The 25,022-nt window shown below is 42.2% G+C and overlaps 1 protein-coding gene across 1 annotated transcript in view; it reads left to right on the top strand.

Annotated features, from left to right (window-relative positions):
* The window catches only part of Asph (aspartate beta-hydroxylase), a 191,147-nt gene that overhangs the window by 133,645 nt on the left and 32,480 nt on the right, over positions 1–25,022 (top strand). The window contains exons 18-22 of the mRNA XM_048358864.1: positions 581–667; positions 9,148–9,298; positions 12,270–12,406; positions 17,502–17,600; positions 20,313–20,402. Of these exons, the coding sequence (XP_048214821.1) occupies positions 581–667; positions 9,148–9,298; positions 12,270–12,406; positions 17,502–17,600; positions 20,313–20,402 (564 nt within the window). The remainder of the gene's footprint in view (positions 1–580; positions 668–9,147; positions 9,299–12,269; positions 12,407–17,501; positions 17,601–20,312; positions 20,403–25,022) is intronic.

Here is a 25,022-nt window from a genome sequence, read left to right as displayed (position 1 = left end):
TTCTTCTTATGTAGCAGTGGCAAGCGATCGCTAAAAGACACTTGGATTACCTTGTTAGGGACCAACATGAGCTTTGAGCAGGGTCACGGACACAGAGAGTTCTGGATCTCAGTAAGCCAGATGAGTCAAATCAGCCCTGATGAACCAGGGGCCAGGGCCAAATGGTCCTCTTTGCTCTTGTGTTTATTCCTCTTCCTGTACACAGATGTTTCTAACCTCCTGTGTTGAGAATCTCCTCATCTCTCAAAGAACCAAGAGATTTTACTGCCAAAAGTATCCTCCCCACCTCCATTAAAACCTAAGTATCTTCACTGAAAAGCATGTAAGAAATGTCTATGTCAATAGGAGAACACAATTAACAAAGTCATTTTGCATCATTGTCAGGCATTTTGCTTTTAAAATTCAGACATATTTATGAAATATTTTCATTTCTAGTTATATATTCATTTCTATTGCAGCTTTTAGTAAAAATCTTAATTATCTTTAAATTCAGAAACACATTTGGCGACTTTTGAATAACCAAACTAAATAACATTGTTCATTTGTATTTATTGTTTATGTAATTGTGCCTTCCTATCAGGGAAAAATTGAGGAAGCGTTGACTGCATTTGAAGAACTCGTACGCAAATATCCTCACAGTCCCAGAGCAAGATACGGGAAGGCGCAGGTATCTATCTCCAGACCCTTCCATTCACATCATTTTCCCCATGCCCTTGTTTTCTGTGTCTGGAGATTGTTCATTGTTTTCTCTTTGTATTCTCTTGGATCTTCTTCTAATTTCTATACATAATAACTTTCTTAGGTATATGAATAAACCCAAACAAGAAGCAACATTTTATATTCCTTTATGAGATAGTGAGATGTGACCACCGAAGAAGCACAAGAAAAGTCTCTCATCCTACAGCCCTGCAAACAGGAGACCCAGAACGCCACACTAGGCCACAAAGGAAGATGGTTAGGCGATCAGAGCAGAAGCCAAGAGCAAGGGGAAACTTTAGGACCTCAACTTCACTGGGCTTTCCATAGGGATGGCCAAGGAGGGCAGGTGAACAATCAAGGTTGGCTCGTTTGAGTCCCTGGCGAGATTCTATGCATTGTTTCTGCTTGCTGAGAGCTGCTCCGAGCTGAGAGGGCGGAGACGTCTCTCACACTGTGTCGCAGGCCCGCAGAGGAGTCTAAAGGCTTGTTCCCTTGTGCTGCCTGTGATGATGAACTCCAGCCCCTCCGGAGTCAGAGCTTATTAGATGTCAAATATCACTAATCGCAGAAATTTTAAAATGCTCATCCTATAAGAATATACTGATATTAGGTTCTGGTAGGAGATAATTGTTTGCCAAGCCACTGTGGGTATGGGGGATTAACCGTCCACAATGTATTTAAAATCCCTCTGTCCTTATGGCATCTCCATTGCGAAGGGAAGGCATTACAGAACACAATATAGCATAAAGAACATAACACAATATTATAATAACAAATAATATAACATAAATCACAACAGTTTGAATGCTTGCCAGTGATAAGTGCTGAGAACAAAATCGAATGGAGCACAAGATTAAAGCATGCTCTTGGCCCAGGACGTTGTTGACATGGTGAATGGGTGACGAAGTGCGGACCAATGAAGTGAAATTTTAGCGACATCTTTTAAGTCTTATAAGTAAATCTTTATTTAAAAATGTTATACAGTATTGTAATCTCTTAGAGCATATACATGCTCTACTGAAAAGAAAATAATAAAGGCCATGTCTATTAATGTTTTGGTTGCAAATGTAATTTGCAAATGTCAAGACCATGCTGGGTGTGGTAATATAATTTTGTAATCCCAGCACTTAGGAGGCTGGAGCAGGAAGATTAAAAATTCAAGGCCAGTCTGTTCCATAGTGAGACCTTATCTCAAAATAATAATAATAGTAATAGTAATAATAATAAAAGGAAGGAAGGAAAAATAGAAATTCAGATAATAAGGTTTAAAAAAGTACTTTCTAGGAAGGAACTATGTGAATAAAATGTACCAGAGTTGTGGAAATTGCTGTATAGGCAAAGGGAAGAGCAATCAAAGGACATGATGCCACTAAATAATCTTGGTGTCGAAAGCCAGATACTAAGAAGGACATGTTCCTGGGCTCCAGTGGCTCACACCTGTGGTCCTAGCTACTCAGAAGGCTGAGATCTGAGGATCATGGTTTGAAGCCAACCTGGGAAGGAAAGTCTATGAAACTCCTTATCTCCAGTAAACTACTAAAAAACCAGGAAGTAGAGTTGTGGCTCAAGTGGTAGAGCAGTAGCCTTCAGCAAAAGGAGCTTAGAGACAGCAACTAGTCCTGGAGTGCAAGCCCCAGGATCAGAAAAAAAATCAAGACATGTTGAGAGAGGGAGAGGTTGTGGGCTAGGGAATCCAGCCCCTCTCAGATTTCACTGTTTGTGCTTGGGAGTCCTTTAAGGGGTGTTAGGCGTGGTCTGCCTATCTGATTGTTCTTTATAGATGACGTTGGTTACAAGGTGAAGAATAGACTGGGAGCAAACGCAGAATAGAAGGAAGATTACAATGTGTACAAGAGGTGTTTATGGCTTGTGTTGATGGTAGTGGAGGTACAAAGACTATGTGATGGATTATTAGATAGGAAAGATCAGGAGAGAGAGGATTCAAGCAAGGGTAATTCCTGGTTTGATTTGATTAACTGAAGAAAAAGATAATAACTGGTACTGATTAGGAAAAATAGGTTTGGAACATAGTTGTAATCAAGAATTTGCCTTTTCCTGACTTACGCAGCTGTAACCCCTGTGTAATCACCTTTATAATAATAATTAAAAAAAATAAAGAGTTTGCTTTAACTGAACACTGGTGGCTCATTGTAATCCTAGCCACTCAAAAACCTGAGAATGAAGCTTCAGAGCCAGCCCAGGCACCAAAGTCTGAGAAACTGCATCTCCAAATAACTACCAAAACACTGGGATAGAGGTGTAACTCAAAAAGCTTGGGTAGATGTGTGGCCCAAGGGGTAAAGCACCAGCTAAGCAAACCAGCTTGAACAAATGAGAGGCCCTGAGTTCAAGCCCTAGTTAGCAAGGGGGAAAAGAAGTTTGCTTTAGGTCTTGTTAAGTTTGCAAAATAAACGTCTCAAGCAGACCACTAGACTTAGGGAGTTTTGAACTCAGAGCCAGGGTACAAATGTGTCAGACATTAAAGGTCCTACAGTTCTTCCGGGGGCGGTGCGGGGGGATGAGATTGTCAACCCTAATGAGAAACACTGGAATCAAAGGTACAGAAATTTCCAGACTGAGGAGTAGTTGAATAATATCCCCATGGACACCCGTCAGTCCGGGTCTTTGTGTTTGCCATTCCCACCTAATACATCTCCAAAGAAAACAGTTCATTTTGCTCTGAATTAAAGGCCATGGCATCTTGAGATCTAGTAGTTCAAATTCTTCCTATCTCCTCAATAAGAGGTAATTAATTAATTTTTAATTAAATTTTTAACAAATCAACGTATCCTCAGTATTGACCAGATACACTACACAGCAACTCTATGATTGTTGTAAAATTAACTTCATCAGTAATCCTTTAACATTGAAAAACTGCATCATCATTAAGAAACAGAACACTACCAAAACATCATGCCTGTTCAAATAAGGGATGTGCTTTGTCACTAGTATTAAGGCTTTTGGTGAAAGAAAACATAATTACAGAGACAGTTCTTTGTGCAAATGTTAATTTCTTTATGACAGAAATGTTTTGTTTTGTTGCTCTTAGGTTTTGTTTTCTTTCTCTGTGATTTAATTGTGAGTACAAACGTCTAAATAAATGTGGTGCTTTTGAAACACACTAATCACTGCATTCACACCCTTAGTTCACAGGAGGAATTTAAGGCTTAAAGTCTCGAGCAATATTTTTTTATCTCTAAACCATTATACTACATATGTTATTGATATTAACACTAATGTGGCATAAAGCAGAAGTTAGGCATGGTAAATTAAATTTTAATAGAGTAATTTAAAGGAAACTGAATTCTTAGCAGTTTAAAACTACAAATTCAACAGAAGATAAATTATACTCTGGGCATGATGGTACACGCCTGTAATCCCAGCACTAATGAGGTAGGCAAGAGGGCTCTGGGTTTCAGTCTGAACCCTCAAACCGAATGTTAGGCAAGTTCTAGGCCAGCCTGGACTATGGTACCATGTCTGAAAAAAATAAAACAGATTTTTTTATAAGGAGCCATATGTGATGGGTTTTTTTTTTTTGTTGTTCTCTACTAGCCGATTAAACGGTTTGCTTTGGAATATCCCGTCAAGTTTTAGAATTTCAGCAATATAAAATGAGAGACCTGCTAGTCTTTATTGCCATGTATAACACAGCACTCATATTTTCTTACTCTTTGGATCACTATGAAAATAAATCAGTTTTGAACAAGTTCCCTTAATACTGGGCACAAAAACCTTAAATGATACACCTAAATCACTGGGTTATCTTTCACAAGCCATCAATGCCTCTGAAACAGAAAATTCCCCTTTTCCTGGGAAGTTTGGGTGAATTAATCTATCAACAAAAGGTTTGAGATGTTAATGCCCTATACAAATGTGTAGTTACAAGTGGCTTGCTACCCACATGTGCAATATTGGTTTTGAAAAGAAGCAAAAAACAAGAAAACAGCCTTTACACTTCTGATCCAAATAAGTCTGTATCATTTTTATTAAAGAGATTTTTTTTTTTAAGGAATGGCATGTCAGTTTAATGCTGAGGTTTCCCTAATTCTAGAGGTTTTAAAATGTTTATTCTTCACTAAATGAAAGGATCCTGGGGCTAAGGAGAGGTATACGTCTTACAAACTGCCCTCTTGCTGTCTTTTTTCTGTCTTTTCAGAGTGTGAGGGTTTTTGTTGTTGTTGCTTGTTTTGCTTTTTGGTTTGTTTGTGGGTACTATTACTGGGGCTTGAGCTCAGGGTCTGAGTGCTGTCCCTTAGCTTTTTCCCTCAAGCTAGCACCCTTTCACTTGATCCACAGTTCCACTTCCACTTTTTGATGGTTCACTGAAGAGCCGAGCTTAGTTTCCTGCTGGGGCTGGCTTCCGATAGCAATCCTCTGATCTCAGCCTCACGAGTAGCAAGTATTACAGACGTGAGCCACTGGTGGCAGACTCAGATTGAGTCTGAAGAACCTATTCTTGTCTCTGTGAAGATCTATTGTCATGGCAAGCACTTATCTTTGTAGAGACCTCAGTTCTAATTTGTTTCACAGCTTTGTAGGGTCAAGATGGAGGTTTCAGTAGGACTTCCTGTGCTTAGGGCGCCATTTCTATTGAATCATCAGTGTTCATGATCTGAGCAGTGAACTCATTGTAGCTAGAGTTACAAGAAGCTTATGGCTAAACAGAAAAGCTAAGTACGAATATACAATAGAAGCCCATGCAGATCACATGGCCAGTCTGAGTGAGCCACGTTGAGCTCCTCTCTTGGTAGATAAATCTCTTCTGGGAGATACTTACAGGTATGAAAAGGTAATGGAATAGTCTGAGCCATATTTCCATCAAGCATGAGTAAACTACTATTTTCTAATCTTAAAAGATTATTACCTGACACTTTCTCCACCCTCCCTAATCTTCTGACCGATGCAGTACCAGTCCTCATCATCTTGGCAACCAAGAGAACAAAGTATTTCATGGACACAGTGTCTTCCTGAAAGCTTCTCACAGATGTCTTATTTTATCTATTGGTGTTAATTTTTACTGGTTTGGTTATTTGTGGATGGGGGAAGGAAGAGGTGGATCATTATCTTACAAATCCTCCAAGTGTGGAATGATGCTTTAGCTGAGTTCTGCAGACATCTGTAGTTATCTTAGCATGTGTTCTGTTAACAAATGAAACGTTTTAAATAGGTGAACATGTTCACACATTTTGATATATATACATATGCATCTACACATACATATATATGTATATTTGAAATATATATTTCAATCCCTCCACGCATGTCTTCACATCCCCTTTAGCAGCTGGCACATTTCTCTGTTTCCATGTACAATTAAATTCCTTGAACCAGTTTCTTCCTCTATCTTCCTAAATTCTCTCTTTTTTTTTAAAGTTTTTATTATCAAACTGATGTACAGAGAGGTTCCAGTTTCATACGTTAGACATTGGATACATTTCTTGTACTGTTTGTTACCTTGTCCCTCACACCCCTCTCCCCCTTCCCTCTTACCCTTTCCCCCCCTGAGGTGTTCAGTTCACTTACACCAAACAGTTTTGCAAGTATTGCTTTTGTAGTTGTTTCTCTTTTTTTACCCTGTGTCTCTCAATTTTGGTATTCCCTTTCAATTTCTTAGTACTAATACCAGTATACACGGTTTCCAATATACTCAGATAAGATTACAGAGATAGTGTAGATACAATCACAGGAAGGTGATACAAGAACATCATCAATAGTAGAAGCTACAGATACACATGGGACGTTGAAAGTAGTTACAACTGTGATATAACAATCATTTCCATAACATGGAGTTCATTTCACTTATCATCATCTTATGTGATCATAAGGGTATAGCTATTGGGCTCTTGTGATCCTCTGCTGTGACTTGCCTAAACCTGTGCTAATTATTCCCAATAAGGGAGACCCTAGAGTCCATGTTTCTTTGGGTGTGGCTCACTTCACTTAGTATAATTTTTTCCAAGTCCTTCCATTTCCTTACAAATGGGGCAATGTCATTCTTTCTGATAGAGGCATAAAATTCCATTGTGTATATGTACCACATTTTCCTGATCCATTTGTCTACGGAGGAGCATCTAGGTTGGTTCCAGATTCTCGCTATGACAAATTGCGCTGCAATGAACATTGTTGTGCTGGTGGCTTTACTGTGATTTTGTTTGTGGTTTTTTGGATAGATACCCAAAAGTGGGGTTGCTGGGTCATAGGGGAGTTCTACATTTAGCCTTCTGAGGAATCTCCATACTGCTTGCCAGAGTGGCTGAACCAGTTTACATTCCCACCAACAATGAAGTAGGGTTCCCTTTTGGCCACATCCCCTCCAACAATTGTTATTGTTAGTTTTCTTGATATATGACATTATTACTGGGGTGAGATGGAATCTCAATGTTGTTTTGATTTGCATTTCTTTTATGGCCAGTGATGTAGAGCACTTTTTCATATGTCTCTTGGCGATTCTCATTTCCTCATCAGAGAAGTCTCTTTGTAAGTCTTTAGCCCACCTGATGAGGGGGCTATTGGTTCTTTGCGGTTTTGTTTTGGAGGAAGGTAATTTTTTTAGTTCTGCATATATTTTAGATATGAGGCCTTTGTCCGTTGAATGGCCGGTAAAGATCTTCTCCCAGTCTGTGGGCTTTCTGTTTATCTTGCGAGCTATGCCCTTTGCCATGCAGAAGCTCTGCAGTTTGATGCAGTCCCATTTGTCCAACCTTTCTTTGACTTGTAGCCTTTCTGGGTCTTTGTTAAGGAAGTTCCATCCTGCGCCAAGGAGCCCAAGTGTTTCTCCTACTCCTTCCTTTAGTGTTTTCAGGGCCTAAATTCTCTTGAAGCCACTTGCAATACAGACATGTCCTCAAGCAGTCCCTGGCAAACCCATTGTCCCGCCCCCTCAGAGGCTCCACCTCTTCCGGTCCCCAGTGATGCTATCCTAGTTTTCTTCTAGTCCAACTTGACCTTTAGTACATTTGAGCTCTTCCTTTGAAACCTTTTCTCACCTGACCTCCTGAAGGCCATTGTTTTGTTTTCATTTTCTCCTTACCTCACATTTCCATCCTTCTTGTTCCTCTTTCCCTATTTTCCTGACATCATGTGACACTGAAACTGGAAGGTCTTTGGGGGTAGGGTGCCAATTCTTTGACTTCTTTTTTCTGTCTATACTCAACACACTTCTAGTTTCCTAGCTTTAAATAAATATTGTCTACAGCCTTGACAATTCCGAGTATATGTCCCTAATGGTGACCTCTTCCTGTACTCTGGACTCTTTCGTCTATTACACCTCTGAGCCATATCTTCCCTTGGACTTGATGTGTCCTAAACTCTACTCCTGATTCATACCCTAAGCCTGTTTCTGTGCTCTCTTTTTATTAGCATGGAATAACAGTTCCATCAAGTAGCCACACACATTGAACACTTGAATTCATCCCTGACTTCTCTCTTCCTTTCTGTCTAGTTTGTGTTCAGTTCATCTGTCTCTGTTGCTTCTGATCTTGAAAGTATTTGGAATTGTCCCTTCCCACCACCTCCATCACTACTACCAGCCCTGGCCACCAGCATGGGGTAGCTGCCTTCTTGCTGCCGAATCCTGCTTGGGTTCTCTGCTGAAATGACCTCATCCCGTCGGCATGTTATCACTGCTAAGGCCAGAGTGACCCCTTTAACATAGGGGTCAGGTCTTGTCAACTTCCCCCTCACTGTCTTTCTGCCTCTCTGAATGTAGCAGGGATTTTAGTAGCATCCCGGGTCCTGAGTCCCCTACCCAGCTCCCTTGCCCCCTGCAGTGCAGTGGCTTTTCTTCTCGTTGATCTCTCTTCCCACCCAGCCTCCTAAACTGCTTCCTCTCTCAGGCCCTCATCACTTTTCTTGCTTAAACTCACAACTGCTCTTCTGCTCCATCCAGTATTTCTAAGCCTGCTCAGTCTTTACCCATAGCACTTACCACCATCAGATACTTGACCTCCTTATTATTACAATACTGTCATGCTGTCCTTTCCAAAATGGAAGCAAAAGGAGCATTGGGTTTCATTTGTTTTGTTTCCTTCGTCTCCTACATGTCTAGAACCCTAGAAATAGCTGTAAATGGATGAATGAACAAATGAATCGTTTAGTGAAAGAATGAACACACAAAAGGAAGAGTAGGACCTGTGGACCAGAGTTCAGTCTGTGTAGTATTTCCAACTCATAGGCCCTTTCCAATTCATCAGCCCTTCTCTTGCTATGCATTACTCTGCTTTTATGGCATTCCTTCTCATCCACAGCTCAGCATCCCACTGTGCTTTCTATTATGAAAACCATGTGATGTTTGGCTTCCCTAGTCTGTATCACTTGACAAAGAGGAAAGGTTAATATGGCTCGAATGTCTTGCAAAGTGCATCACAAAAAGTTAACTTTGTATGAATATTTTGAGGAATTGGAAATGTAGCTGGCCTTGGAACATGAACCCGGTCTTTCCTCTAGTGTGAAGATGACCTGGCTGAGAAGAGGAGGAGTAATGAGATTCTGCGCAGAGCCATTGAGACCTACCAAGAGGCAGCCAGCCTGCCCGAGGCGCCCGCGGACCTGGTGCAGCTCAGTCTGAAGCGGCGGTCAGAACGCCAGCAGTTTCTAGGTGAGGCACTGGGAGTTAATGCAGTAGGAAGGAGCACACTTTTATCTTGAAGAGCCTGGAGGCGGGGCAGACTCAGAAAACTAAGGAGGAAATCTGTGTTTTGTAACTGATTTCCACCAATTTATCTGACTGTCAGTGACTGGCCATTGTTAAAACTAAAGTAAGAATCCAACCTCAATACTTAGAAAGAGGCGGCGAGCAGTTTACATCCTCGTCCACCAATTTAAAGGTGAGTATAATAAAATGCCCAGGGCTTGGGTAATTTAATAAATTAGTTGGTCTAGAATGAAACACGTAGTGAGTTAGCATATTCTTTTCTTAACTACCAAACTGATTCCTAGAGGGTAAAACTAGCAGAATAATTTTTGTTGAGGAATATTAGGAATAGGGAGCCCTCCGTAAAATTTGAAGCTATACCAAGCAAGATATTAGGAAATTTATTTTTTCATCATCAAGAAATCTTAGAAACAGTTTGGGAATTGCAGCTTAAAACATATTCTTGGGGCTGGGAATGTGGCCTAGCGGCAAGAGCGCTTGCCTCGTATACTTGAAGCCCTGGGTTCGATTCCCCAGCACCACATATATAGAAAAAAAATGGCCAGAAGTGGCGCTGTGGCTCAAGTGGCAGAGTGCTAGCCTTGAGCAAAAGAAAGCCAGGGACAGTGCTCAGGCCCTGAGTTCAAGGCCCAGGACTGGCCACACACACACAAAAAAACATATTCTTGACTGACACCAGCTGCCAGTGTCCAGGCCAGTGTAAGATTAGCTGTCAGCTAACTCCATGTCAGCCGGCTTGTGATTCTTGTCCCTACCATCTGAAGGAGGAGACAAGGATCTGGCCTGTGCGTCACTGTTCTGCTGACTGGGTATTGCTTAGATGAGTGATAGGGTTAACCGACCTTTACTCTGTAGATCCTGATACTTGAACTCAGAGCCAGGGCACTGTCCTTGAGCTATTTTACTCAAGACCAGCACTCTACCACTTGGGCCACACTGCTCCACTTCCAACTTTGTTTGATGGTTAATTAGCGAGGATCGTCTCATCGACTTTACTACCTGGGCTGACTTTGAACTGCGATCCTCCTATCTCAGTCTCCTGAATAATCCAAGGCTATCGGAGCAAGCCACCAGTGCCCATTTCAGCTAACTTTTATCAGTGTGCTGAGCTATAGAATAAAGGGAGATTGTGTCTTTTTTTGTAGATGATCAGGATGTAGGGATAGAGAGGAGAGCCCCAGTGAGATGGGAAACTGTAAGAAATGGTCTGTTAGACTTACATTCATAAAGCTCAGTCGAGAGGGCAAACATACAGCACAAAACTAGCCAGGCTTGGGCCTGCTGCGCTCCGGACAGGCCGAGTTCAGTGGCAGTCATTGCCAGGGTGCAGAGCCATTGTAACGGACACCTATTTTTCCAGGTGGCGCTGCGTACTGCCACTTAGATCCTGGCTTTTAAAGTGTCAGGATTTTGTTTGCCATGAATGTGTACATTGGTTTTAATTTTTAAAGGATGAATTGAAATATACAGTTCAGAGTTGGAGATTTAGGGAACCCCCTAAATTTTGTGTCCAGTACCTCCCTTGGCATCCCCATCCCCAGCCTGATAAGAAGACTGCATGTGAAGAAGTCATGCCCTTCTCCACATCCCTCCTCAGTACCTTAATACGCGTGGTCCTTCGTGCTGAAATGACAGCGGAGCAAGGTCCCCTGAGCTCGAAGGCCGCAGGGCAGAGATTTTAGGGCACATGTCAAGGTGGTAATGTTGCCTTACAGTAGAACAGGAGTCTCAGAGGCAGAGAAGGGACAGCCTAGTGACTGCAGGTGGGATTTTGCCTTTACCTTTGTTATGCTTAACAGGAGGCTGGAAGAGGGAGAAGCTAGGGGCAGGTGGCTCATGCCTGTAATCCTGGCTATTCAGAAGGCTAAGAAGTGAGGATCATGGTTGACACCCAGCCCAAGCACAAGAGCCCGTGAGACTCTTAGCTCTACCTAACCACCAACATGCCAGAAGCGTAGGAGCGGCTCAAATGGTGGAGTGCCAGCCTTGAGTGGAGAGAGCCAAGCGAGAGCACAAGGCCCCGAGTTCAAGCCTTACTTGTGAGCGAGGGAATGACTGGCCGAGCTACCCATTGCCAGGTGGTGCTGGAATACAGACCTCCAGCCACGAGTGTTTGTGGGATGCTCCCCACCAGATAGCTTGTGACGGAAGTAGGCATTGGCTAATGTTAACTTTAAATCAACGTCAGTCTTTTAAGTAGTTTCTTTTGCAGGTAGGGTCCGTGTTATTTAGCACTTTTTTTTCGTATACATTTTGTGTTCCCAACTGTGGCAAGGAGTCATGAGAGTTGGCCTCAGCCATTTCCATCAGATTGCCTTTGGAATAAACGTTCCCCGTACTGCACAGTACCCCATCGTCCACCAGGGGGCTCCCTAGCACCGCACGATGTGTTCTTTGCTCCAAGTTTAGGTCAGTACTAGAGATAAGGACAGTTCTCTAGAGATGGTGTCTGGAGCAGAGTACTGTCCTGTGCAATTTTTTTTCTCTTAATACTTCATACCAGGTTCTTGAACTTTAAATCGTCAACAGTTTTAATTTCTCCACCCTCTACTATAATTTTAAACCTAACCAAAAATATTCCAGACGAGATCGGGCGTGTTCAGGGTGGTGTGGCCGTAGACCCAAAAATATTTCAGCAAAACATTTTTACGTAGAATTGGCAACAAACTTTCTTAAGCCTAAGAAATAAGTATTAATAGGAAATGAACATGCCTTTAATTAATTTTATATTCTCTACTGATAAATTGTTGGCATCATCACAACTGCATCATGAATTCCACAAAATATTTCTTAGTAAGATGTTCAGGTGGAAGCTGGTTTTCATTCTGTGTTGAAGAGTCAGTCATGACTTGGGTTTGTAATACAAAGGTGTGAATGTCTGTCTCAATTTCTATTTTTCCTTCCCTAAAATAAGGTCACATGAGAGGCTCCCTGCTTACCCTGCAGAGATTAGTTCAACTTTTCCCCACTGATATGTCCTTAAAGAATGACCTTGGAGTGGGATACCTCTTGCTGGGGGACAATGACAGTGCCAAGAAGGTGTACGAAGAGGTGAGTATCTGTTTTATCCTGTCCCCGTGCCTTGGATATTGATCCATCTTCTACTGGATGTTAGCCTCTACAGCTATTTGCAAATCACATGTAGCATACCTAGTCTCTTAGTCCCCTTAAGCACCATGTCTGCTATTATTATAATTAAGAATTAAAAACTTGATTTTTACAATGCCTTTCTTATCAGAGGAGTTTAAATTTTACCTAACACAACATCAGAACTATAATTGTGATTTTTTTTCCCTTAAACTATATACTTACCAGCTCATATACAACTGAAAGTATTGTTTGTGATAGGAAGAGGAACATAAAAAGAAACGCGCAATCTGTACCTTTGCAATAGAAGTCTGGAGGAAAGCCCGGGCACATGGGCCTTTTGGACTTGTGGCGGGGTGGGGTTACTGGCTCTTCAGAAAGGAATTGACCTTTCCATCTTCTGGCAAGAATGCCTTTGACAGGATTTCTACCTTACAAGGGATACTTTAATAGATAACCACTAAGTCCCAAGCCACTGTAAAACTAGGAAACTGGTTCCTTTAGGTAAGGAGGAAATTAATGTACAGAATAAAGCAGGATGTGAAATGAACTTTAAAGCAGGAGAAAGCTAATGCCTCTGTGGGGGAAAATGATGGATGCATTTCCTTGTTATGTGTTAATTCAGGGCTGGAGATCGATGGCTTTCAAGCATCTGCTGTTCACATCAAAATAGTACTACTCCATGTTAGACAATATGATTCCTTCTGTCTTTACAACACCACCAAATACAGCAATTTCATCCTCCATCCAGAGGCCTGGCCTGCTTGCAGGGTGGTGCTTGCCTCTCTTTATTGCTACTCATGCTTAATTGAAAACCATTGCCTTGTGAAGCAGTCTCTTCTTTACGCTTATCATCATTTTTATATGTTCTAAGAGAACAGAAGACTTTTGCTTTTTATGACATCACTAATAGCTGCATGGGTAGATTGCGCCTACAGTGCTGATAATGTGTGGTGTCTCCCTAAAGCCTGTTCCAGATCCTAAGATAGTTCCATGTCCATGCGAGACCCGTTGCTTCGTAAGGGCCAACGGCCAACACCTATCACCTCGTCATCCAGGGTTTCCTGAGCAGCATCACCTGTCTCCATGATGGAGGATCTTGTGAATATAACAAGTGTCAAACGCTAACAGACATATCTACGATTCTACCACTCTCAGAAGCCACAAAGATGGAAGTATGCATGTATTTCTGTACATTTCTTTCCTTCCCACCCTCCCTCTCCTTGATCTCTCCCTCCCCTCCTTCTTTTCCTCTTCCCCTTCTCCCTCCCTCCCTCCTCCCCTCCATATCTTCCCTCCCTCCCTTCCTTCCTTTTGTTCCTTTCTTCCTTCCTATTCTTCTCTCCTTCCTTTAAAAATTTTTCCTTTTCTCTTTGGTCCTTCTCTTCCTGCCTCCCTACCTCCTTCCTCATAGAATTTTTTCTTATTTTAATTCCCTCATATCCTTCCTTTCCCTTTCCCTTCTATCAGTCTAAAAAAACATAGTGAAGTGCTGACTGAGTGCCAAGCACACATGAATTTAGGGTAGGATACAAGAAAGTCACTAGGATCTCTACCACAATATGGATTTGTCCTTTCTCAACTTAAAAAACAAAAAAACCCTTCCTTGAATGTATTCACCCCTTTTACCTAACAATTTCAACTAAGTGAAGCATCTTACATCTCCCTGTAAAATTAAGTTTACCCCCATTGTTTATGTACTTGAAATCATAATATCATCTATTGACCATGAAAAGATGGAAAACCTATAAGATAGGGCCATTTTATACAACTGAGTGGGTTTCTTTTTAAAGAAACTTTAATAAATTGAAAATAAGTTTAGGAGTTGCCCTTTTCTTCTCTTTTAATTTCTTCACAAGTGAACTGTGTCTAATGAATTTTTCTGTCTGTCTCTCTGATGGTCCTGAAGCACTTGGTCTGTGCGCTGTCTCTGAGCTCCTTTTGCTCAAGGCTAAAGTGGCTCTACCACTTGAGCTACACCCCCACTTCTGGTGTTTTCTGTGATTAAATGGAGATAAGAGTCTCGTAGACCTTCCAGCCTGGGCTGGCTTCAAACTATAATCCCCAGATCTCAGCCTCCTGAGGAGCTAGGACTCCAGGCTTGGCTCCAGAGTCTCTTTCTTTAGCCCAAGTTTATTCTGATGTCTTTATTTGTGTGTCCAAGGTTGTTTTCAGATAACTAATACAGGAATTTACATTTTTTTTGTGGGTTTCTGGTTGTGAGCAATTTTGTAAAACATCACTAGTTCCCGTTCTGGGTTTTGTCTGCTTCTTTCAAAAGCAACTGGCTTTGGAATGATGGGAAGTCCCTCACACCTGCAGCTTTGGGGGTCTGGGTATCCCTTCCACTTAACGATGGTGCTCACCTCTCCAGCCAGCCCTGCTCCAGAGCCAAACACTGTCTGATTCCTTCCAGCCCCTGCACGTTAGGCTGACCCTTCACACATAGCACAGTTATGAAGGGTCCCATGTACTGGCTGAGAAAGTAGCTGATTAAATAAACACCCCAGGGGCCTTCCTGGAGGTGACAGTTTGGTGCCGTCCCTCTGTGCTGTTAATTTGCCTTCTCTCTACTCAGTGTTTACCTCTCTTGCTTTGTAACCTGATTTACTGCTTGTGGCCTTGCTCTCCTCTCTCCTTCCTCAAGTCCCAAACACACAACACCCCCCCCACCCCCTTGGTGTCAGCTCTTCTGTGCTTCCTGCTGTTAATAGCAATGTCTTTAAACTTCCATTCCAGAGATACTCAAGCACATACTGCAATAGGCGGTGTGTGGATTTATATACTTGTACTGGATATAGAAATGTCAACTATACTAGTTTATTGTGGTGTCAGTGCTATGTATATTTTACATACAAATATATTTAAGTATATTATTTTATATGAGATATGAAAATAGAATAGGTATTCTTATGAAATATAATATAAAAATAAATACAGTCAAATAAACAACTGACTCTGAGTCGGTTGTGAGTGCATCTCCTTGCTTGACATCCCCCGAGAAGAATATATCTCATCCACGTTTTAGATCCAAGGCCTAGAAGAGTTCAGTATCTTCTGAAATGCCTAGTAATTAACTGGATTTATTAATTACTTGAGGTGGTGGCAGGGTGTCTCCAGTAGGCAGAAATGTCATCTGTGTTGCTGTAATAATTAGAGTCCTCCCTGCATAGCTGTACTGTCAGAAACCTGATCTGTGTCCATCCCCTCCATTCTGGGGGTGCGCCTTGAGCTTCTGCTCACTGTCTAGCTGGGAGCCATGGCTGGGGATGACACGGAACGTGCAGAGCCTGTGCTTCCGGAGATCTCACTGGGAAAAAGAGCGCAGCCTGCGCAGAGCGCCTGAGTGAGAAACATCTGAACAACAGGATAAGCAAGGAGCGGACCTCTGGATAAGCAGTGAACAACTCAGACTCCTGGCAGAGCTTGCTGAGGAGAAGGAAACACATAAGTAGTCAGCTGTGCTAAGTAGGATGAAGAAGACTGAAGCAGGATAAAGCAGGGGGAGCTGGAGGAGTGCGGGGATGAGGTGTGTCTTCGGAGAGGCTAGGTGGTGGGCGGCCTTGGAGCAAGGGGCTTCTCCTCCTGGTAAGTGGGTCCGACACTTGGATACTGGAGGGGAAACCAAAGCGTGTTGTAAATCGCAAAGTCTTCAAGCAAGCTGCCTTTGTCTTGCCATGGGCAACTCAGAGACCAGTGAGCCTCTTGGGCAGTGGAGGAGCCCTGAAAGGTCGGGGCCTTGGAGATGGTCTTTCTTCTAAGTGAAATGTACCAGAAGAGGGATGCGATCTGACCCAAGAGTTCACGAGTCCCCTCACGGCCCCGTGGGGAGAATGGGCCTCGGGAACGCAGAGGGTCTACAGCTGCAATAAGATGGGGAGGGAGGGATGATGGGATTTGCACCAAAGTGGACGAGCACCACTCCATACCTTTGCAAGGTTGTGGTGGATGAGGATCAAGGAAGCACGGTGCATTGACTGTGGGCCCGGTGTCCTCGCCCTTCACCTTTCTCCTCAGACGAAAGGTCTCCGGTGTCTTCTCCTTAGCTTCTCTGGCTCAGGATGAGAAGACATGGGACATGCATCTTTGCTTGGCCCATCACACTGTGTGTGTGTGTGTGTGTGTGTGTGTGTGTGTGTGTGTGTGTGTGTGTGTGTGCGCGCGCATGCGCGCGTGCATGGGCTATTTTCACTCAAGGCTGGCATTCTACTCTTGAGCCACAACTCCACAAAGGCTTTGCGGTGGTTAATTGGATTTATGAGCCTTGCAGACTTTTTTGTCCAGGTTGGCTTTGAGCCACCCCAATCCTTCCATGCTGCCCTCCTGTGCAGCTAGCTAGGATTACGGTCTTGAGACGCTGGCACTTGGCTCCATCACACTTCGTTTTTCTCTTCTGGCCCACACGTATATTTGCCTAAGCAGCTCCACAAGCTGAATGTTGTCATTTTGCTTTTTTTTTCTACTATTTAACTTAAAGGTATTTTGCATAATTCCTCTTTAATCTGCAACAGATCTATGATGTAGTTTGGATAAAATATTTACCTTGGTTTTGTCACAATGTTATACATCATGCTGGGCACTCAAGAAGTTTCTACTCAAATAAATCTTGATATACTAAATCTAATATAAAAATACAAATTTCTCTTAATTCAAGTCAGGTATAGGACATACACGTAAAGCCATGTATAATAACTATTCAGAGGTTCTTCAAACACAGCAAATTTGAGGCAATTACCTATAATCACTAAGAAATATATATGTTAAAGTCGTCTCCACTGGCAGATCTTTGGTTGATTTGCATGGTCAGTGCAGTGCCATCTCTCTCTGGGCTTTATTCTGGAACAATCCACGTGGCCATGTGAAAGCATGTTGAGTTGGGACGAAATAGACACATTTAACCTTAATGATTTTAATAAAGAAAGTACTGTTTGTGTTTTGAGGCAGAATGTCACCCTCCAATCCAAGAACAGAAAAACCAATTAAAATCTCTTTTGATGGTCAGGTCATTTCTACCCGATTTCTATGCATCACAGTGGCTTTTTGTTTTCTCTGGCTTTAGGTTCTGAACGTGACACCCAAGGATGGGTTTGCCATGGTGCATTATGGCTTCATCCTGAAAGCACAGAACAAGATCGCGGAGAGCATCCCCTACTTAAAGGTAGCTGGGCCTGTGCTTCCTCTCCTCTTCTGACTCTCGGGACTCACGTGGACACCCTCGCTTCAGCCTGCGAGGCTGCTTGGTGGGCTCTGCTGAGGCTCCGTTGTTGGAATGTGCACCTTCAATGAAGATGTTCCCAGGCAGCGGGAACTAACAGTGTGTATGAATGGGTATCATGAGCGCAGAGACACTTCGGTAAAGACAGAAGACACTTGGGAAAACGAAACTTGTGACTTTTTAAATAATGGCAAGAGTAACCAGACTCAAGTGGCTGTAATTCTAGCTACTCAGACGGTTGAGATCTGAGGATTGTGCTTTGAAACCATCCAAAGCAGGAAAGTCAGTGAGAATCTTATCTCCAATTAATCACTTTAAAAAAACCCAAAAAAGCTGGAAGCAGAGCTGTGGTTCTTGGGGGCAAAAAAAGCTCAGGGATGGCACCCAGGCCCTGAGTTCAAGTCCCAGGGCAGGCACACATAGAAAAGGCAACAGTAGACAAACACAATTGACACAATATTGTAAAATATGGACAGCGTGTCAAACATTTATTTTACAAGTTAATTATATATGAAGTCTGCTCTGAATAGGGCTCACAGCTGCCTTTGAAAAGTGGGGTAACCAAGGCAGACTGAAAATGTCAGGTCCTATAATGCCGATTGGAATGCTCAAGCCAGTAAAATTAAAACATGTTAGTACCCCCCCCCCCATGCCTAATTAAATCCTTATTAACACCAGAATTACTGGATTTTTTTTTTTTTTTTTTTGCTCAGGATATTTCAACAGAACTCTCTGCCATGACAGAAGTATTTCTTCTCTCTATAATTTAATGTGGTAGCAGTGAGACACATGAACCTCCAATGTGGTCATGTGACTGAGAAAGTCATTCCTACATTTTATAGCACTTTCTAGTCAATGGTGGCTACTCAGGCGGCTGAAATGTGAAAAACCCCGGTTTGAAGCTAGCCCAGGAAGATAAATCCATGAGACTTCTCTCCAATCAACTCATAAAAATCTGGAAGTAGACCTATGGCTCAAGTAGTAGAGTACCATACCAGCCTTGAGCCAAGCCAGAGTGGGAGGCTGTAAATTCAAGGCCTAGTTCTGGCACTAAAAAATATGTGTGTGTGTACACAGCTATGTGTGTGTGTACACATAGCATGTGTGTTTAATTTTGATTTAAATATTATCAGTATTGTGGGTAACAATAGCTGTGAGTGCTTGTTTTCTGGAAGCAATATATTCTCCTCTTATGGTTGTTTTCTTTTATATAACTTCAGACATAGATGTCCAAATAGCAGTCCGCTGATTGCAGATAGGTTGGTGTTTTATTTCGATGCCACACATCTATTAAAAGCCACTCTAATTGCTTGCTTTGAGAATCTGCACATGTTGTGTAATCATGCAGAGTTCTAGTTCCTCTTGAACCGTTGTGTCTGCATTTCAGCTCTGGGACATGGAGTGGAGTGGTGGTACCCTTCACCGTGGCTGTCACCTGGCTGCTACAGACCTTTGTATTCCTTCACAGGGCTCTGCAGGACTTTGGGTTTCTCCAACTGAGGAATTGGCCTTCCATTTCTTTTGCTCTAGGAAGGCCTCTTCGAGCTGTCACAGCTTCATAAACCAAACCAGGGGCAGGAAGTGATGGGTGGACCTTGTAGTTTATTTACCAAACAATAATGCTTGAGTGACATCCTTCAGTCATTGTGCCACTTGCTTTCTAACATTATGCAAGTAAAATTTCCTCTTGGTGAAGGATAATTTCTTCCAAGTGAAGAGACCTCAAAGATGCAGATTTGGAGAAGTCTTGACATTTGAGACTTTTCATTTTGATGCTTTAATCCTCTCCTCTCCCTCACTTCCTTCTCTGTTTCTTCTTTTTCAAGCTCATTATATCTCTCTCTGTGTCTCTCTCTCTGTCTCTCTCTGCCTATCTCTGTCTCTGCCTCTGTCTCTGTCTCTCTCTCTGCATGTCTCTCTGTCTCTGTCTCTGCCTCTGTCTCTGTCTCTCTGTCTCTCTGCATGTCTCTCTGTCTCTGTCTCTGCATCTGTCTGTGTCTGTCGCTCTCTCTCTCTCAAACTCCTTTGGAATATAAATCTCAATCCAGTGCTTGTGGGAGAGATCAAAAAAAAAAATCAGCTGAATGTTTGAGAACAGGAATGATTTAATAAGAATTACATTCCTCACAATTCCAATTGGCTTTAATTCTTCTGTAAGTTTTATAAAAAGCTTCATTAAAAAGTCATGACACGTGTGTTTTGAGTGCAGAAAAATATGACTCGCAGGTGGGCTGCCATCATTTCAAACATGAGCAATTAAACATTTTGGTTCAGGAATAAAAGACTTAGATGGCATATGGTCAGATTTGGAGAACAAAATAAATGTGAAAGAAGCCCAGCTAGAGAAATTATTTGAAATATTGAAATACGATTGTTCCCACATTGAAAACAGGTAATATGATCGTGTTGGACTTTCTGGATTATTCCACTATTAACAACTGATAAATATATTATGAAATAGAACTTTGTGACTCTTGCTTTTGCATTATAAAGGTGACCAGCGACCTTCTTACTTTTTTAAATAATGAGGTGTCTTTTTCTGTTACTTAGATTTTTTTCTCTAATACTTTATTTCATATGCAAGAATCTGTGTAAATTAAGAGATAAATCTCCTATTTAATTCCTTTCAAAATACTAACACTGTCTGTTCCATAGGAAGGAATAGAATCTGGAGCTCCTGGCACTGATGATGGGCGATTTTATTTCCACCTGGGCGATGCCATGCAGAGAGTGGGCAACAAAGAGGTACGGGTTTGTGATTTCCTGCTCTCTCTAACCAAGGGTAGAGTCGGGGTGGAACATCACTTCTAGGAAACTTCTAGAAGCTGTGATTTAAGTTTATATAGCTCTAGGTTTATGTATGTAAATGGCTCTTAAGTTGACTCTATAAAAGGTTTCTGGGATTTAGCTTTTATACTTCAAGCAGTCAACTAAGTAATCATCAATATATAGCCTTTAGTTTGTTGTACATTGTGTGTGTGTGGGGGGGGTGTTTGTATTGGTTTTTTGTATATTCGTGTGTACCCGAGTGTGCTGCATATCTTTAAAATTGTAATTGTGAAATGAAGACATGATTATAAAACTTAAATTTTAAAAATATTTAACAGTTTATTCAGGTTAATTTTGTTTTGGAATTCACAGTGTAGTGGTTTTTTAGAATGAAGTCCTTGTGATTCCTAAGCATACTGGTCAATTATGTTACTAACAGTTTGGAATATTTAACATAGAGTTTAAGTTGAACATTCATAGACAGGTACCAACACAAAAAATGTAAGTAAAACAAGGTGCATATTTTCTTTGTGATTATGACTTTTTTCCTGAGTGCAGCAGTCAGCCTCTGTAAACATGCTGTCTGATAGCTAGTCATGACATCATGTACTATACAGTTTAGACTCTTTTCCATCTACCTTGGTCTGTTTGGTTCTACTGGATGGCAAAGCTCACCTCCTCGGTCCTGCATCATTGCAGGGGTGTGGGCTGAGCTGTCCTTCGAATAAGAGGATGAAAGGTTAACATGAAACATTTGAAACATTGAAACCATTATATTCTGTATGTGTAGTAAAACATGTCAGGGTGATGCAGCTTCAGATTTCTTAACTTCTTAAGATCATAACATTCTCTAGGTGCTGGGCTAGATTCACCTCCCCTGGTGCGGGGATGTTAAGCTTACTCCCTTATCAGTGCTCCCCTTTTCACCTTCTCCCCTGGGCGCCCGACCCACGGGCGGCCAAGGTGGAGCGAAGGGACACGGGCAAGCCTAAGGTGCACGTGGCCGAACGAGATCCCCTTTTCCTCCCTCCTTACCCACCAAGGAAGCCAGGCGCAGACGGATCTCGGACATGCTCTTCGGAGAGCAACCTGATTTAATCGGGAGGGGCTCACAGTAATATAACGATGATGACGAGGATTGAGCAGGAGCTGGCGATAGGCTGGCGAGCTTGTCCATCCAAGAGCAGCTCCCAAGGACCTCCCTCATGGGCTAACGTCACTTCCCATAGTACCGCCCTCTGGGCAAAGCCCTCGAAAAAGGGAGCACATGTGCTCGCTGGCGCAAGGTGGGGGATGGTCTCAAAGCTACCCCTTCTGGTTCCGGACCCAGAAGGAGATAGGTGTGGCTCACTTCCACACTGCCCCAGGGCTGGGGGAAGGGCGGCGTCTCGAGAGTGCTCTCATCGCCCTTCCCCCCTTAAGGCCAAGATGAATCCCCAACATCTAGGGACCTGCAGGCCCCAAGAAGAAAGGGGGGTTGTGACTAGAGTGATCACCTGCTAGAATTCAGAAAGCATGGGGGTGATGATAAACATTGAGATAATTGACACTATTTTCTTTGTATATTTCTATTACCATCTACTGCCTTCTGCCCTTCATCAATCAATTAAAATAGGATGAGACATTAGAAGTGAAGAGAAAGAAGAATTTGCTTACTAGTGATCATTATTCCATTCCATTGTTCTTTCAGATGTAAAAAGAACACTCTTTTGAATAAGAGGGATAAGAAAGATTTTGCTGTTATCTAACATTGGATAAATGTTCATGTCTAACTACTGTAAATATAATTTTCACTAATTAATTTATCTTTGAATATGTCAGCATGCAGGGCAAAGGCAGATAAAAAGAAGTCTCTGATTTATCTCATCTCATAGATTAAAAACAGGCTATACTTCAAGGACAAAGAACTCACCATTAAACACTTGTTAGGGACTTTGTATTTAAACCTAGAGGATTATTCTAGCAGCTTAAGTATCATTAATATGCAAAGAACAGCACAGTTCTTGAATTTTAAAAGTTCACAAGGAATTGTTCTTACAGGAGGACTGAAGCAAGCCTATAGAAGTCCCATTTTAGAGTATTCCTGATCTGAAGTGTTAAAAACCTGTATTTCAGAGCTTGCGGAGAGCCACCCACTCAGTTCTAGGAAGCCAACCACAGCCTGCATTTTGAGGGACATGTTTGTAAAGGTGTACAGGAGAACGGAGGAAGATGAACCCTGATGGCTTGTGAAAATTCAGCTTGGGCAGTTTCAATAAGGTCCACATCCACATTCTAGCTTCCCATGTCGCCTTGTTCTCCAAGTGCAGATTCTCCTAGGCACTCCCAGCTCAGTGATACCATGACAGTGTCACAGGGACAATTCAGTCGGCCTCCTCTCAGCTCTTTCCTGCTGGGTTCCGTCTATCCTATCAACTCACTTGCTTCAAGATTCCAGTCAACAGTAGCTGCTTCCCTGCCTTCTCTGTGGCCTGTGCTTTTGGCTCGTGGGCAGACACCTCCTTCTCCTCCTGCTCAAAGGAGACATCACCTCCGCCACAGCATGCCTCTGCTGTCTTGCTTTTCTTTCAGTCGCTTCCCCCCATTCCCCCGCCCGTGATTCTGCCAATGTGCCCGTCTTCAAAATGACCTGCACAAGAACTAGTAGGCCATCAGGCTTTTTCACAACCTCATTTGATATCAAAAAGACCAACAGGTTTAGGAATTAAAGTTCTAAGTTCAAGTTGAACAATAACACAGTAGTCAAATGAACTTCAAAGGTGAATGCTACGTTTTCTAAATTTACAAAACAAATAGCCCGCTGCGTGGTGGGTCCCCCTCCCCCTCCATGACAATCGTGGTGTGTGCGCCACCAAAATACGGAGGCGAGTTGTGTATCATGGATGCTGTTATTTTCAACATGCTATGTGAAATTATTTCTTTGTTCTCCTGTCCATCTTCCCTATGGTTTAACCCCTGTTGTCACTGTCTTTGATTCTGGTACCCTGAGTATTGTATATATGTCTGTCTGAATTAGCGAAGGGAAGGGAACATTAAAGGGGTGAGACAAAAAGGTAAAAGGCAAACCAATGCAACATCAATACTTACAAAACAATGTATTGTGAACTAACTGTATAACTTGGTGGGGATAGAATTGGGAAGGAAGGAAGGTAGGAGAAAAATGGGGGAGGGGGTAACAAGTTGGACAAGAAATGTATTCACTACATAATGTATCTAACTGTAATCCCTCTGTACATCACCTTGACAGTTGAAAAAAGAAAAGAAAAACCATATAGCCATTTTAGCACGCACATGCGTGTGTGTGTATGTTTCTTTTGATGGTACAAGGATTTAAACGTAGGGCTCCACATTTGCTAGGTTTCACATTTCTACTACTTGAACCATACGTCTAGCTCTTTGTAGTATAATTATGTTTGATATAATTTTTGGCTAGTCTGTCCTGAACCTGAACCACAATCCCCTCTTAGAACTTTTTGCATAGCTCAGAAGACAAGTGCCTTCTCTGTGTGCCCAGCCTTTTGTAATGAGATGGAGTCCTTTGGACTTCTGGGCCACCAAATCCTTGCTAGCTAAGATTATAGCTACCAGCACCCAGCGGGGCATGTGTTCTTCCTCTTTAGTTGTTTTTAATCTTTAAGTAGTGTACCAAAGGGTTACCATGCAATGTGTCATCTTGTAAGTACAATGCATCTTGAATAATATCACGTCTTTTATCATTCTCCCCCACCCCTCCCTCAATTTTTGGAGTTTCATAAAATATTCATTGAAAATTAAGATTACATTTCCCCTTCCTCCTTCAGTATATGTGTTCTTAATTTCAGATATTGATGAGAAAGAAAGTTATATAAAAAATTGCTTTTGATAATTTCCAACTTTTTAAATTTGCATGCCTCTGTGTGTGTGTGTGTTGTATGTGCGTTTTGTGTGTGTGTGTTTTGTGTGTGTGTGTGTGTGTTGTGTGTGTGTGGTGTGTGTGTGTGTGCGCGCGCGCGCGCGCATATGCACGTGCCCTGGCCCTGGGCTTGAACTCAGGATCTGGGCTCCTCTTCCATCCTTTTTTGGTAGTTGATGGGAGGTAAGAGTCTCACAGCTTTCCTGCCTGGGCTGGCTTCAAACCTGGATTCTCAGATTCCCAATGCCTGTGCTCAGCATTGTTTTAATGACACAAAGGTAGGAGAGAGTTGAGCTAGTTGCCAGGGACCCTGGCTTCTAGTTCTGAAGTTTCATGTTCACCTCAGTGTGGACATTTGTAAGGTGGAAGTTTGGGGCTATTAGATCAAATGAGATCATACTTGTCAGGCTAGCAGTAAACTAGTGTCACTGAAAATACCAAGTGACACTGTGATTGCCATCCCAGAAGTTTACATATGAAGGCTAAAAACATGCTAAATGTTAAAGTTTTTACCTCTACAGTATCTCTAGAGTTTTATGAAGAAGATATCCAAATCGGTATAAAATGCTATTGACCAAAACATATGTTCTAAATGGACATGGTGACATTAAGCCTGTGATCCCTGTACTTGGAAGGCTGAGGCAGGAGGATTGACAGTTCAAGGCTAGTCTGGGCTACATTGTGAGACCCTGTTTCAAAATACA

This window comes from Perognathus longimembris, chromosome 12, assembly GCF_023159225.1.
Source record: "Perognathus longimembris pacificus isolate PPM17 chromosome 12, ASM2315922v1, whole genome shotgun sequence".
Lineage (NCBI taxonomy): Eukaryota > Metazoa > Chordata > Mammalia > Rodentia > Heteromyidae > Perognathus > Perognathus longimembris.
This window is presented reverse-complemented; position numbering and strand designations above follow the sequence as displayed.